This window comes from Cryptomeria japonica, chromosome 3 (genome assembly GCF_030272615.1).
Source record: "Cryptomeria japonica chromosome 3, Sugi_1.0, whole genome shotgun sequence".
In the NCBI taxonomy this organism is placed as follows: Eukaryota; Viridiplantae; Streptophyta; class Pinopsida; order Cupressales; family Cupressaceae; genus Cryptomeria; species Cryptomeria japonica.
Window position 1 is genome coordinate 674054016 of NC_081407.1, and position 16503 is coordinate 674070518.

General features: G+C 36.1%; 1 protein-coding gene across 1 annotated transcript; it reads right to left on the reverse strand.

The window, feature by feature from the left end:
• Positions 1 to 4065: 4065 nt before the first annotated feature.
• LOC131030639 (multiple organellar RNA editing factor 3, mitochondrial) lies at positions 4066 to 13809 on the reverse strand. The gene is made up of 5 exons (XM_057961542.2): positions 13168 to 13809; positions 5285 to 5382; positions 5116 to 5181; positions 4526 to 4771; positions 4066 to 4443 (listed from the first exon to the last, which is right to left on the reverse strand). The coding sequence occupies exons 1-5, from the start codon at positions 13578 to 13580 to the stop codon at positions 4433 to 4435; spliced, it is 834 nt and encodes a 277-aa protein (XP_057817525.2). The 5' UTR covers positions 13581 to 13809; the 3' UTR covers positions 4066 to 4432.
• Between the last annotated feature and the right edge of the window lie 2694 nt (positions 13810 to 16503).

Sequence of the window (16503 nt, forward strand, 5' to 3'; positions counted from 1 at the left end):
TAGATTTGTAATTAAGGTTAATTTGTGTTAAGTCTCTCAACAAGGTCATAGGAACAACCATCAACTTAGCAACATCACAAGACCTCTCGAAGAACCCCAACAAGGTCACAAGAACAAAAGAAGTTTAAATATAAGTTGTATCAACCCAAGGGAAAGACACAAGAAGAACAATAACAATATATAAAGAGAGAAGAATTCTCAAACCCCCACTAGTAGCAATTCAAATACTACACAATTTCTTACTAGCATTGTTGCAATCTTCCCCTCACAATGAAGAATCATACAAAGAATGGGTTGTTGAACATATCAAGGATTTGACACATGGTGATGGTCATATCTATGGTCATTTTGCAAGAGTGGTAGACAAGTTTTTCCATTGATGTTTTGCAAAGAAAGGTGATCTTAAGTAAAACAATGTGGTAGTACACTTGGGTAATCAAATGACATATGCTTAATTATAAAGAGTTGGGTCACCAATAGACAAGTCAATTGGTTGATGGACTTAGTGAGGAGTACTTTGATCATAGCACAAAATGCAAGCACAATATGTCATTATTGAGGCCTAACAAAGTGAGCATATTCACAACTTCTAAGATTGGTGGAATTGATGCATGCAAGATTTTAGAGAGTATATTGTTATGTTCAAGCAAAATGTAGTACAAATTACTCTTGTTCATATAGAAGTTGTCCACCTAACTCTAACAATGTCAAGGCTCAAAGAGACATTAAAGACTAAGCATGTGTATTAGCAACAAGTCTTAAGAGATCCAATTGTAAGTCGCACTCAAATTGGCTAAAGCTCTATCTAGCACCAAAACTTCCTCTCCACATTAATTTTGATCTTTCTCTATTTATTTGTTGCCCTAAAGTGTTATACGAAAAACAAAAACAAAACAAAAAAAACAAAAAAAAACATGATCATGTTAAGAGAATGTTAGCACAAAAAGTTGTTCATATTATTGTAAACAATCAGGCAAAGTGGGTACATTAGAATAAAAAGTAGTTGAGATAGGAGCAAATATTTAATGATCAAGTAGAAGGTAATTAATGTAAAGGATTTTGTGAAAATATATAAACACACCTCCTATCCTTGTGAGAGGAGGTAACTGATAACAACTTTTTCATGTGCTAGTATAGCATATTTGTCATTCTGTAATACATTTTACATACACTTGGAGCATTGCATGAAGATTGTGAAAAAATAGAAGTTCATTTGGTACATGAATGTCTATTCTATTATGTTAAGCATGACTTGCTATTACCTCTCTTTCTTTTTATGCATATGTATGCATCACATGTAGTTTCAATAAAGGGTATAATTCCTCACATGCCTTGGTTGGGCAACCTTTTCGTCATTATAGTAATGAGCATTGTAGCATTTGTTGCATCTTGGACCATTGCTTTGGCTTGACACAATGAATTCAAAACGAATATGGCGCCTTGCATTATAAAATCTCTCAATTGCCACATATGCAATTGCATTTTCGTTCACAATTTACCCAACCCACCTCAATCGCCATCTCATTCATTATGTTGCATAAGATTTTGGTCATTTTTCAATTCGATAGAGAGAACAATTGACTTCAAAAATATCATGTACTTGCCTAAAGCCACAAGAAAGTTGATCAATGTGTGATTTCTACTATCTATCCACCCATCAAATAAAATGTTACAAACCTTCATTCTATAAACCTCATAAAATGTATGTGTTCTTTATGACATCCTGACTCACTCGACTCGTATAAGAATTGTGCCTTGAACCCCTTTCTTTTATAATCAATGCAATGAACCATCCTTCCAATAAAGGCTTCTTGCAACATTAAATGATATGTTGTATCAAATGTTAAAACATGTGCCAACTTGGCCTCTTAATTCTTTAGCCTTACTAAACCATATCGCTGCAAAATTGGAGCACCAAAAGTGTTACAAGGAAAGAATTTTTTTTCACTTATTTTAGCTATTATTTTAGCTCTTTTCATCTTTGGCCCAATGCACGACGAAAAGCCCCTATATCTCCTCTCTACTCTGTAGAACTCTGATAATGGCCAACACCTCAACTGCTTTTTTTGTCCAATCAAAACCGAACGAATCTTAATCTCTCACTCAACCTCATCGTTCATTGCATTACATATTGCAATATCTTTACCATTGATCCATGTAAAGTGACATCCGTGGCAAGTGATGCGTCCTCTGAAATACATTCCATCCCTAACAGCTACACGAAACTAACATGACATTGGAAATAGAGACGAATAATATACAGCGTAATAGGTAGAACGAAGAGAATAAAAAAATTAAAAAATCAAAATACATAAAAGGTTGAGTTACTTTCCAGTCAAACACAACAGAAAAGATCATTCAATTTGATTAATGCTCACTCAAAATCCTATTTTTTCACCTATAATTAGTACAGATCTATAAATAATGAAAAACCATATGGATGCTCAGTATGTTTTCTAGAGATCAAAAGTTATGTTTATGTGAAACACCGTGGCGGTTTAAAGAACAACATATTTGCTGACCATCGATGGCTTCAGGGGTATAAGCATCCAGCTAAAGAGTAAACCTAATCTAGACATATTTTTTGTTTTAGCCCCAAACAGGCAGAACAACCCTGAAGCAAACTGCATAAGAATTTGAACAGCTAATTAAATGAATCGCCATATTTTGAGTTTCATAGAATATCCCTCAAGGTCTATGAATGGTTAAAAGCCATGAGTGCCTGACATTTTTTAAGATATCAAATATAATGTTCGCATTAAACATTATAGCAGTCTAAAAGAACAACGTATTTGCTGACCATTGATGGCCAGGGGGGATAATTTTCCACCTATACAGTAAAATTAATCTAAACACGTTTATATTTTGTTTAGACTCAAAAAGCAAATAATTGATAAACAGGCAGAACCACCTTACAACAAGCTTTATGGGAGATTTGAACAGCCAATTAAATGAATTGCTATATTTTTAGATTATTCAATATCCCTCAATTCATTCAATGCAGAGATGTCATGCCAAACTGGGATCATCGTGAAACTTCTAAATACCCATGTACCACCAGATACTCGCACTTTCTTATGTTATGAGCAAATCCAAGAACATATACTTCTATGGAGATGCCCAGAATAGGTAGTGATTCTAATAGCAATTGAAGTTCGCTTTAAATACTTGAACATAATCATAAAGTTCAAATACTTGTTCTCCCAAATTCACTGAAACATGAAGTTCTTTGTTATTAAGTTTAAACCAAATTTTTCACATTACAATTCTAAACAGAGAACTTTAATCTTTAGCTGGTTAAGCATATTGATTAAAGACATCATTCTTTGTGTTATTTATACTGGGTGTGACCAACTAATATAAAAAAGGTTGAAATCAAAAGCCTCATTTAAAATTCCAATTACTTGGAAGCTACAAACAACAATAGATCCAACAGTGAAAGCTTTTAGTCTTTTAGACCATACAATAACATAATCAAAAAATAATTGGCGTTTCTTAGTATCAATTTTAATGTGCAAAACTTAAATCATCATGCTTAATGGATAGGTAGTGTTCCTAACTATGCCACAAAGATCTGGCATTTGGCATCAAACCATGGCTCCAATACCATTCTAACATTCCTGATACTAAAAAAACGTGTATAATTCTGCCTCCATCATGTGAATAGACTTTCTAACGCTTCTGATAATATAATCAAGCATGTACTTCTCCCACCATCATCTAAATCAATACTGCTTTGAAGGCATGATTAATTGTCAACACCATACCCAACGCAATATTAGTACTTATTCAACTTAGGCAAACTCAGATGAAAGAGACTCGAGAAAGCACATGTTAACATAGTGAAGTCCAACCTGCATTGTTATTGGAAAACTAATATGTTAATGATATGATCTAATTAGGAAAGACACTACACGTGGTCTTAAATAGTCATGAAGTAGCAAACTCTGTAGTTCAATGGATTCCACTTGGGAAGCTAGAGCACCATGTCAAGTCTTCCCACAAAAACATCTACACAGGATATGGAAAACAGAAAACAGAGTAGCAGTGCCATATAAACATATCTTGCTAAAATTGGATCATATTTTCCTGCAGGTGAGCATACAGTCATTACATACAGATGTGCTTGCATCCATTCATCATTAGAGATGAAATGAGCTTACAATGACCCTTTCCATGCAAATAGTTGATCAGACAAATTCTCGCCACTCTGAAACTCGTATGAACAATGTTATCTATAATGGTTAAGCAGAGTTCTACCTACAACCTCGCTTTAAGGCTACCATCAGATGCCAAGATCCTACAAAGAAAACATGCATAATTCCATCCAAAGGTAAGACTGGAATCACCCTAAGGCATCCACAATGTCAGGGGCAGCAACCAGGCAGTTGAAAATTCCTACTGAACTGTTGACCTTGTGATTTCAGAATAATTACCGGCCTCCTGCAATAATGATTTGAGAATTAAAATACAAATTAAAAGAAATAATATTATTCTTAAATCTTACAGAACATCTGCATCTTACCTCCAGCTTGTGAAGGCTCTTTTCTTTCTGTTTGTATTGTGCCCATACTGCATCCTTGTGCAGTATCCCTGCGGTCCGTTGGTATTGGATCTCTGCGCTGCAATGGTGTTGGCTGTCTACGTTCAACCTGTGTGGAATCCCTGCGTCTATCATAACGTGGCCTTGGACGGTCATTCCTACCCTGTGGCCTCTCAGGGTATCTGTATTCTGGTCTAGGTACCACTTTTCCATCGATAAATAGGTCACCTAGAACCATATATCATCACACATCAATATCTAAGAAACTCACATCATATGTCATAATTTCTAGACCGAAAAAAGGAAAAAAAATCTTAACCATTCATCAGTTCAAAGGCACAGATGGCAATGATTTAACTAGAACACAATCAATGGTATCAGATAGTACCATTTTAAAAACTTAATTTGACCTAAAGTAATTAACTAATAGTCCACATGAATTCAAGATGATGTCAATAATTTCTTGAAAGTGTGACATGTGAATTCAATATGGTGTCAATAATTTCTCAAGAGAGCGACTCAAATACAACCTTTTGCCAGCACCTAACAGAAGATAATAAAATTGAAGTTACCTCCATAATCCTTTTTGGGGACATCAATATATGAATCAGGCAATACCCAAAGTACTCCAGGCAGACCTGCAAGAATATTTACAATTTTAGAATTGCCAATAAATTTCTTGTTTTGTGAGCAAGACTTCTTTTTGAGATAGTGATGATTTTGATGTGGAGAACAGAGTACCTTTCACTTTGAAGGAGAGTTCCTCGGAGATCAGGGCTCCAAAACCTGTATAAGTATATGTAGATACAGAATAAATCTTCTTTTTGGCCTCCTCTTCACTATAGATGCCACATGAAAAATCAGAGTCAAGCATCGATATGCAAGCTAAGGGATTATAAAAATGTCCAAGTAAAATGAAGCACTGCAATATGACCTTGGGGATTTTGAAAAGCAACCATGGAATGCTATAAATAAAACTGATTTTTAAGGTTCCAGAAAATGCCAATATAAATAAGGTATCATTCAACAAGAATTTTCTAAATGTTAGAACTAGAAGGGTCCCCAACTGAGAAATGATGTGAAACCTTAAATGGCTTTGTGTATTAAGTGCTCAACTGTGACATGATACCTCTTGCAGGTGATACCAAAAACACCCAATTGAAGTAGGGAAGTTTTATTAACATTGTGAGTGTTTATGAAAAACCCAAAATCTTTAAAAATGGTGAAACTCTTGACTATTCATGGCGCTAGGGTTTTGAAAAACCTTGCTACGGGCTCAGTTCCTGAAGCTTTGAAATCCATCAAGGCTTCTGATGGGATGGGGCATGGCAGATCTCATCAAGCCAATGGAGACTCCTCTTGCTATCGGGTCAGTGGGGTGAATGACCTAGTTTCCATGTGGCAAGAATTATCCAGCATTGTGCCACTGACTACCTCCAGAAGGGCTATTGCTGGGCATTCGAACACAGAAAGGTATCAAATGGACCTTAGAAGGACTCTCATCAGCCAGCCTTGGAAGCTAAAGATATGCCTACTGGAAAGGGTTACACCATGGCTGGGGCTTTTTTCTTGAACACAACCAAATCTAGGGTTCACTCCTCCATCAACCTGGTTTTTAATCCTAAGGACCACAAAGATATCGAAATCAGGAAGATTATTCTTTACGTGGTAAATCCACTGAATTAAATTTCGATGCCACTGTAAAGAAAGAGTTGCTTGAAAATGAAAAATTCTTTGAGAATGGGTTGATCAAAAGGTTCAATTGTTTATAGTTGAGCTTTCTATATTTGCTCAAGAGAATAGCTAAATCTTGGATACCTCTAATGGAAGAAAAAATAGAAATTTATCCTTGTGCTAGAAACACCATTCCATCATGATTTTTGACAATAGCAAGTATATAAACACAATTCTACACTATGTATGGTTGTGGGGACAAAACATACTAACATTAAAATCATGGCATCGGCATTTTAATCCTAATACTGAATCATTTTCTATCATGCCAATCACTACTGGTTTAAATCTTGCTTTGCAGCAATTAGCAGCTCAATTGGCAATACTGTGACTAAAGACAACGACTCAACATATTTTATTCATACAACTTTTGCATGGATTCAAGTGGAATTATATACTTACTTCCAAAGATCCTCTGGCAAAAATATTTATGAGTGCAAATGGTCAGGGATGGACACAACCCTTGAACTATGAAGGTCTATCTTTCGAATGCTAGAGATGTTACAAAGCTGGGTATATTGCAGTAGATTGTCCAAACATTAAAATTCAGTCAAAGCAGGAGGCCTCATGGTGGAAAGATGCTTCTCCCATATATTACACTGGATAGTCTTAACAAAAGGCAAAAACCCTCCAACAAAGTTAATAAAGGGAATAAGAATAATCTACAAGTCAAGATTTCTTTAGATTCTTAGTTGGGTCAAATGCTTCTTTTGTATGTCGCTTCAGGCTCCTTGGGCTTTCCAAAAATCAATGATGACTCAATTCAAGAGAGTTTCAAAAAGCTGCCATGGATCCAAAGGCCAAACAATCTCCAAAACACTCAGCAATTGACAAGAGGCCCTACATCTCCAGGGATGAGAGCACCTCAACTTTGCTTATATCTCAACCTTCCCATCTCCCAAAAGATCTAAATGAAGGTGGTGGTGTCAATGAGGAGGATGTTTCTCAATGAGATCCCTCTGTCTAATAGGATCCTTTGGTCTAATGTAATGCATCACTATTTTTCGGTTTGTGGCTCAATTGTTAATTATGAGCCTTTACTTTCAGATTATGTAATTTTTATTTGGTTACTAAAAAAGGAGCAATCCCCATGGTTGCAATTTACTAGCCATTAAAAAAGACCAATATTTATTTATACAGCAGTCATCAGAAAAAGGATTTCAACAGGGTAAACCTCCAATTTACCAATTTGTGTGTGTTGTTTTCTGTTAAAAAAAGGTATACTACTAGCTGGTGACATGTATTCCTTTGGCCTTTTATCTGTTAAATAATTTGTCAGGGGAATTCAAGAAGGCCCTTACATCTTCATATTTTGTAGGTTTCGTTTCGTTTTGGCTGTCTATCTTTGTTCCCATGATTTGTTTGCCCCATAGTATACTAGGAAGGGTTTGCAGAGCTCTTTGTCACACTCTTTTTTTCTGTTGCTTTGGTAACAGAGGGTGATAGCAAGGATGTTAATCCTGTGGATCTAAGTCACAAGGTTCGAATTCGGCATCAATAAAATTCGGATGAAATTCGACAAGGAAAAAAGTTCCGAAAAAAAATTGACATCTAATTCGACCAATATAAATAAATAAATTCACAAAATTAGTAAAATAAATAAACTTTAATAAATATATTAAAATTTTACAAAAATAAATACAATTTAATAAATATATTAAATTATATATTTTTATATATATATATATATATATTAAAAATCTAAAAAAATATTTTAAAATATTTTCTAATGTATACCATTAAAATATTAAAAAGGACAAAAACAAAACGAAACAATATCGATGCATTTTAATATTTTAAATTTTATACAAAATGAAAAATACGTCTCTCCTTTAATTTCTAGTGACATGTTATAAAATCATAGTGTGGCTTTTTCAGCGGAGGGTAATAAAAATTTATTGCTTTTTCAGGGGAGGGTAATAAAAATTTATCGATCGCTTTATGGGAAACCTACAGAGCGCGCTACGGGAAAATCTGCTCACGGCGTGACCACGACAAATGCAATCTGGAAGCGCTGCAAGGGTTTTGAGATTGCATTGCCAAGATTTTTTTTAGCAAACAATAACCAGGCCCTTCTCTGTACGAATTTGGGGTGAACTTAAACAAATTTTTAAGATTTCTATGAAGTTTGCCGAATTTCAAATTGCTTCTTTGAAATTCGCCGAATCCTGTGACATAGCTGTGGATAATGAAAGGGGTTTGCCCTTCAAATATCCCTGATGATGCAACATCACTGCAAGCCAGATGTCTGGTGCATAGAGTGAGCACAAAAAGCAGGCCATGTCACAAAAGCTATGGTCTGTAGCCTAACAAGAAGTGAGGAGCGGCAGTATCTTCAGCTTTGGATGGTGGGTGTGACATCCTAAATCTCAGTTTATTAAGAAGGGCAAGAGTTAGAATACAAGCTCATGACCCAATTCAATCCACTGATGCTTGATGTGAAAATTTTTGAAAATTTTTTGAAGGCTTTTGCTAAGCATATCCATGACTACTCAATCAAGAAAAGACTTCTTAGGACGGTGAAGATGAAACTGAAAATGGATGTGCACAAGCAAATAGAAACAGCATAATAGCTGATAAAAATTCCTTCAACACCAATAACACTAAGCAACTAACATGCTAGTTTCTACAAGTGAAACCACTTATGAACATAATGAGAGAAGTACGCAGAACAGAAAATTAAATAGAGTCAGAAGATAATTATAGCACAAATAAAGACTAGTTCACAAAGAATTGCATGCAAGAAAGATATACGAACAGCATCTAAGGAAGAAACTAGAAAGAGAAGAATGAATGAGTTTTAACAGTGTCCACGAGACCATTAGTCTATGGAACCCAGAGTAGCAGTATTAGCAGTTTTCAAATTCTTTTCCCTGTCAGCCCTTCTGTTGTGGATTTTGATCAATAAGCCAGCGGTCTTGTGAAGTTTTGCCTCTTTGAATATCTCTTTCAGACTGGACCCCTTAAACTGCAAGAACACTTTATCATAGAAATGCCCATCTTACAACATTCGGGTCAAGTATATGCAGACCTTATGTGGACTCTTTGTTAGAATGCTTTCAAAAGGAAAGATGGTGACTCTTGTGAAAAAGGAGAAGCGGCATTACACTAGAATTCAGCCCATCTTGGTAAAGCTAAGACGGTTGAACCATCTGTCGTCCCTATGAGCCATTGGATCACACAGCCACAACTAAAATTGTTGAATTTCATAATTTCATTTAATACAAAAGTGATATCGACCCTAGGGTTTCAAAATCTCAATGGAAACAAACTTCTGAAACTAGGGTTTTCAATGACAAACAACATCCAGTCTACTATTTTCAGGGTCCATAACATACTTGCATGAAATGTGACAACAAGAAGTTGTTTTGTGTTAGGATAGTTTGAAACAGGTATGCAAAGCAAACAACCACCATGAAATGCGCATGCACTGTTGGTGCTTGAAACAGCATTTGAATAAAATGGCACCCACAAAGAAAGCATTCAAGGACCATCACACTACCATTGCATGCTGTTGACAGTTCCTCCTGATGATTGTCGTTTACTAATTATAATCTGATTCAAAAATGAGAGAAAGATCCACTATGAAATGATGCAATTAACATATCAAAATGAACACAGATGATTCAGAAAGTTGAGTTTTAAAATCTTTTAGGTAACGATTAAAAATTATTAAATTTAGTTGAACTCTACAAAGAGATTTTCTATGATTATTTAGTTGCAAAATAGATATTAGAAATATTTAGTAATGTAAAAAAGTTTAAAATGAACACTATTTCATACAATGCAACCATGTTACCACTTTTTTATTCAACCCCGCCAAATCCAGGTACAATCTCCTCCCAATTGGGATTCTAGTGCAGTCCGATAGGATAGTCAACTAGGGTGTTGTTTTTAGCCTTAGGGTTCATCTCAGATGAACACATGCAAACCCACTTCAACTCTAAAATAAGATAAACCCATTTCAAATCTGATTTTTTTCATAGAACCTAATGTGAACCTCATTGTAAATGCAAAAAAAAAAAATCATGTTCATTCTTATTAAACTTTTTTATTTTTGATTGCCATTGCACAAATGGAATTCGATATTGAAGGTCCCAAAGTGATTGGTTTTGCTATTCCCACACATGAACGAGCCCATTTGCTGCCAAGGAGATTGTAGAGGAAAAAATTTACACGAGGTGAGTCGTTTTGTTATATTTTTTTCCTACATATTTGTTTAATAAATGAAGTCTCTTGTATTTCTTTCATTCTTCTTTGAACTTATGGCATATGCTTAAAAAATTTTAACTCTGTTTGTGTGTAGTGTATTCATTTGTTTTAAATATCTTATTTATCAAACTTGTTGCCATAGGGATTACAACGGCAGCCAACTCTAGCTCCATGAATTGACTTCACTTCAAACCAAACCAAAATTCTGCCATTTTGATAAATGCTAAATGGTATAACAGGATCCAAATGGTAGAGGTTATATTTAGATTTGTAACGGGTGTGGTGTGCAATATTCAAACTCAACTAGTCAAGTGAAAGCCCATTTATGTGGCATTCTTGGACACGCAATCAAAGTTTGTCCAAGAAAAATTGGTGCATTCATTCCATCTGAGCAAGTCACAGCATGTTGAGTAGGAGAAAGCAAATGAAATAGCAGGCTATAGATCAATGTTTCACAGCCATTGAGGACGGGGCCACACGGGGACAAGGGGCCTAAGTTTGGGGGACGAGTTTCAGGGACGGGGGGAAGTGGGCCTTGGCGGGGAGGGGGGGGAGACGCGTCCCCATGGAGCACTGCTATAGATCAAATCATCCTTTGGCAAAGAAAAAGATCTTGAGAAATGAGGCCACTCCTAAGCCGTCAAACACTAAACTTGTGGTAGAAAGCCAACCATTTTTTCCTACGCATAAAGAACAACCTACACCCATTACACATAAGAGATAAAAGGGACCATTGAAAATGTCATTTCACAAGAACAAGACACCCAAAAAACTTTATTCAAATAGGTGCATATAGTTATTGAAGAGAGATGGAACACAATGACCACTATACTACATTTTTTTACCTTTGCATTGGGTCCAAAATAGCATGGTGCTGATATCCCTTATGTGCCAATGAGAATTGTCCCATCTACAAAGATTTTGAAGTTAACAAAGTGTAAAAAGCAACATTTCATACACTTCTCCCTAATATTAATTCGTAGGATGTAGTCATGAGTGAATTCAACACATTGATACTCTTTGTGACAAGTTCAAGAAGGCTGCTCACAGTTAGTGGTACTTCCATGGCCAACAATTCCAAAATATACAACCTCTTACAATCAAATTTTTATTGGAAGTTTTATAAACAAAAAATAATCTTTGAAGTTTCATTTATAAATTATTTGAATTTTGTAACTCTTAATTTTCTAAACTTGTCAGTGTCACTAGTTCATCTGCATCTGAGAGGAACTGGAGCACACTCCTACATCCACCCAATAAAGGACAACTGATTGCACTCAAGAAAGGCAAGAACTTGAGTGTGTGCATTCCAACTTGCACCTCTATTTGCACAAACAAATTTTTTATAAGGAAGAAACACAACAAAGTGAGATATTGAGCCAAAGCATATTAACTTAGATGCTTCGACTTCCCAATTGGTTACACTTGAAGTTGAGGACGAGCCAGCTGGCAGAAATACAAGGGTCAATGGCACTTCTTGTGGTTCTTCTAATATAACAGTACCTACATGATACATCATCTAATATTGATGATGTTGATGATATTTTTGAAGACACATATGACATTGAAGTCTAATGACTGATTTTTTATATTTTTCTTTTTTCTTTTAATATTCAGGTCTGAACAATAAATATATATCACATAATTTTAATTTTAATAATTGACATTATAGCATTTTTAATTTTCATGGTAGTTTTGCTTATTATATGATGCTATGTGGTATTTTGAATTTAATTAATACAGCAAATATGTATATATTTACTATTTTAATATGTTTTGTTATGGACAAAACAAAAACACATCCAAGCCCAAGATTTTTTTGCCCAACTCTCCAAACCCAAACGCAAACCAGTTCGAGAATCAGTAACTTAGCCATGCCATGACTTAATAGGACTGATAGCATTTGTTGGATGTTGTCATTAAAAATTCAGTTCAAACAAATATTTCACCAATCTGTAAATACCTAATCATCTAATAAGCCATCTATCAGCATTGGTATCAAAGCAAATGCAAAAGAAAAAACAAGCTTTGTAGAAAAGTTAAAAATATTTAATTGAAATGGGACCTGTATTATGCCACTAGCTATCGAATATTTGATCAATGTTCGAGGCGTTGTGGCCTGTGCACATCATACTTCTTAAATCAGATTACAGTAAGTTATTTTCATAAAATTCAGCTTTGCCGTGTATTTATCATTTATGTTCATTCAATCTTCTATTTATACTTCTTTATATTTAATTTTATGACGAACCAAAACTTAAAAGAATGCACAGCTTTTATCTGACGTTTCAAGCACAATCCGTTATTGTGTATGCAAGGTAAATACTTCGTCAATTTCAATAGGCGGTTTACATAAGGAGAAATCCACAAACTCCGCCATGTTGTCGTGTCCAATTCTCATTTCTCGTTACTAGTAACTATAGTTTCAAAAGAAAAACAAAACCTGTATAACAAGAGTTCATGGGTTTACAGTGCCTGGGCTAAAATATTTCATTAAGCGCAAGGATTTAAGGATTTTTCACACAACATGAAACCAAATTAATGGAAAAATATCAAGGGATTTCCGTTGCCCAACTGAAATATGATATCCAGCCTAGGGTTTGAAGGGCTTAAACATTTACACGTTAAATCTAACCTAGGGTTTCAAACCATTTTATAAAATAAAAAGAAAAATCTACCTGCCAACAACAGCTGCAAGGGTCTTCACATAGTTGGCCACCATCTCATCCTCCGAGGGCTTGGGGTCCTTAGGGAACTCCATGACAATAAGCCAGTGCTCATAATCGCATCCATCCAGAAGAATCGTCTCCCTGGGCGGCCTGTTGCTCCAGTTTGGGGACGGATCATTCAACGGGGAATACCCTGACCCCGACGTTGTCTTGCACCGCACCGTTTGATGGGATTGTATAACATGAGGGAACAGTGCAGAAGAAGAACGAAAGATTTTGGAATGAAATAAAACCGACGGCTTTTGGGTATGAGGAAATGCTGAAGAACCCCTAGTTGCAGAACTGTGTATTGAAGAGAAACTTCTGAAGAGTTTTCTGGGGTTAATCAGGTTAGGACGAAGACGAAGTCCCACGGAAGCCATTAATTACAGATAGCAGTGAAAATGTTTGATAAATCAAGGATTACTACCTAGCTTTTGTAGGAATTAGAGGTTGTAGGGGTTTTAAGTTCTTTTAGGGTTTAACAGATTGGATTATAGGAGTAGTTTTGGACATTATGAGTTTAGTACGTGTTGTCACTGAATTTGGTGGAATGGGTGCTGATAACTAAGAAATGCCAGTATTTCTTGGAAAGTAAGATTTCATGGGAAAATGGTGAATAAGAAATAGAATTCTTCTTCCATTTATTGTCTTGTTAAGATTTAGGGGTACATAATGCTTTTCAAAGAACGAAATATGTTTCATAATTTTTTAAAACAAGATAGTTTTACATAAGGGAGATTTAAAACAATGATTTGCAAAGAAAATGTTTAGTTTGTCTATAGATAATTTTGTTTCGAGGTGATTGTGAAATTGTTAGGGTAGAAATGAAATAGTTAAAATGATTTCAAAAATGTTATAACATCTATATAGAAATATAAGACTTGTGTGTCTATTACAGTGATCAAAATGTAGAGAGCTTTGTTTTTTATATTAAAAGCAGCCAAAAACGAGGGGGTTGACCCATAGGAACAATTAGAAGGACAGTGACAGAATCATTGTTCGCATATAATCAGCAAAGTAGCAGCCTTTTACCTCTATCAAAAACAAAAACCATACTACGAGAGTTTATCAGCAATGAAATAATACTAGTCAGAGTATTAGTCATTTGCCACACAGGGCAATAAACAGAGAAGAATAAACAAAAGCTTAAACTAGCCTTATCCGCCCAACGGCTACACAAAATAGTCAAAAAACCAGAAATCCTCCACATGCAGAAAGTTATTTCTTTTTACCTTGGCTCTTCTTAGGGAGCAGCTTTCTAGTCCATTCCTTAGTGAGGAACTTGAACAGGCCTTTGTAGTCGTCGTCCTCCTTGTCTTTCCCTTTGGTCGTGCTTTCCTGCATTAGGCACAACGTAGTAGCCGAGCATCGCATAACATTCAGAGCAAGCTTGGAAACATCGTGCATCTTGGACTTCGCCACCTCTAGTCTGCTGGTGATCACCTGCACATTGTTAGAGAGGGCATCTATCTTTTTTCTCAAGCTCCGTCGGGTTGGATTCCTCCTCCTTCACGTTGCTAGCCTCCTCTACGACCATCATTTTTTCCATCCTGAAGGTCGAGGAGGGGAAATTGGATGGCTCCGGACTCTTGGAGGATAAGGGGCTTTCTGAAACCCGGGTGGAGCTCACAGAATGAGGGGTCGGATTTTGTTGGGCCAGGGGTATTTTATCAGTCGGAATGGAATTGCCAGTGTCGTGCGAGGAGGAGGGGTCTCTCAGGGATTTTTCTGAGGGTTTAGAGGCCAGTTTGCTAGAATGACGGGGGGTATTGGCTTCTTCAGTAATTTCCAAATCGGAGTCAATCTCTTGGATTTTGACTCTTTGGGGGGATCTGACCTCCTCTGAGGAGTGATTCTTGGTTTTCTTGTTGGAGGAGCCAATTTCCGGGAGTCGAGGGCTTGAATCATTAATGGCAGGAGGGTGGGTCGAGGGACTGACATTCTGCACAGAGATGGAACGGGGCGGGCAGAGGGCGAGGTGAAAGTTATACAGGCAGAGAATAAGGCCCTGATGCAGGATGGGAAAGTCTTTCCCTTTTTTCTTAGCTTTGGTTATGTCTTTAATATTAGCATCCATAGAATGCAGTAAAAAGAACAGAATGGAAATGAGGTCTTTATTCCTCAAATGGTTAAGGAACGGGAGATGGTAGTAGTAGAAAATGCCATACCTTCCCTCCAGCGTAAAATACTTCATCACGATATAGTAGACCTCGTCCCATGGGTGAGAGAGCTCCTCCCTGTTGAAGCCTCCCGCCCTCTTGATAGGGTTTTTGCCCTGGCGGAAGAACTGGTTAAGGCTGGTAGAATCTGCAATACGACTCTATTTTTTCCACTTTCTGCCCTCCATAGAAAGGCCCGTCGCCTGAGCTATAACCTCTTTATTGATTTCGAAAGAGATTCCCCCCATGGTCACCCTTTTGTCTTCCCAGGAAGTCACAAATTATCTGGATAGTCTTTTGTCATTTTTTTTCATACTCTCGATGAATTTGTCAATGTCGCCTTCCGAGCAAACAAACCAGGTCGTCGGTTTAGCTTTGAACTCATCCACTTTATTGGGTTCCAGTCTGAGCCTGTCCCCCCCCCCCAATTCTTGAATCCTCCAGCTTAACAGATTGAGAGTGACTTTCAAAAAAAACGCAAAGCCGAAGCAAGCTTAAGGCGGAATTGTTAAAATAATTGTAATTGTAATCTTTTTTGGAGTTTGACATTAAACATAATAGTAATTTTTTTATTGTGTGTCTATTATAGTGATCAAAACATATAGAAGCTTTGTTAGTTGTAATCCTTTTTGGAGTTTGACATTAACATATTAGTAATTTTTTTATTGTATTATGCTGAACTTACGTAGAATGGTCATAGTTTTTGATAGAGGAAAGTAAGAGGGTTGTAATTTTGTTGATGTTCTGGTGATAGTTGGCTTGCCATTGTTTCCTTGTTCTACTCCTGGGTCAGCCCCTTGTTTTGGTTGCTTTTAATATAAAAAACACGGATGACATAATTGCCACTACCAAATTGATTTGCCCCCTCTAAACATTTTTTGAAATAAAAACTTAATATGTTGTGAAGAATATATTTTCATTTTCAACATTTAGTTCCGTGTTTTATGCAATGATGGCACACAAGGTGTTTTGTTATATGGTGATAAATTTGTGCCCATATGGGTGAATGTAACCTAATGAGGGTTCAAAATGATACAAAAAAGATGATTTTTGCCTAAAAATTATAGTTAGTTGTGGTTGAGGTAATTATTTGAAGCACGTATATTTAGAATATAAACATTGTGTAAACATGAAATGTAGAACA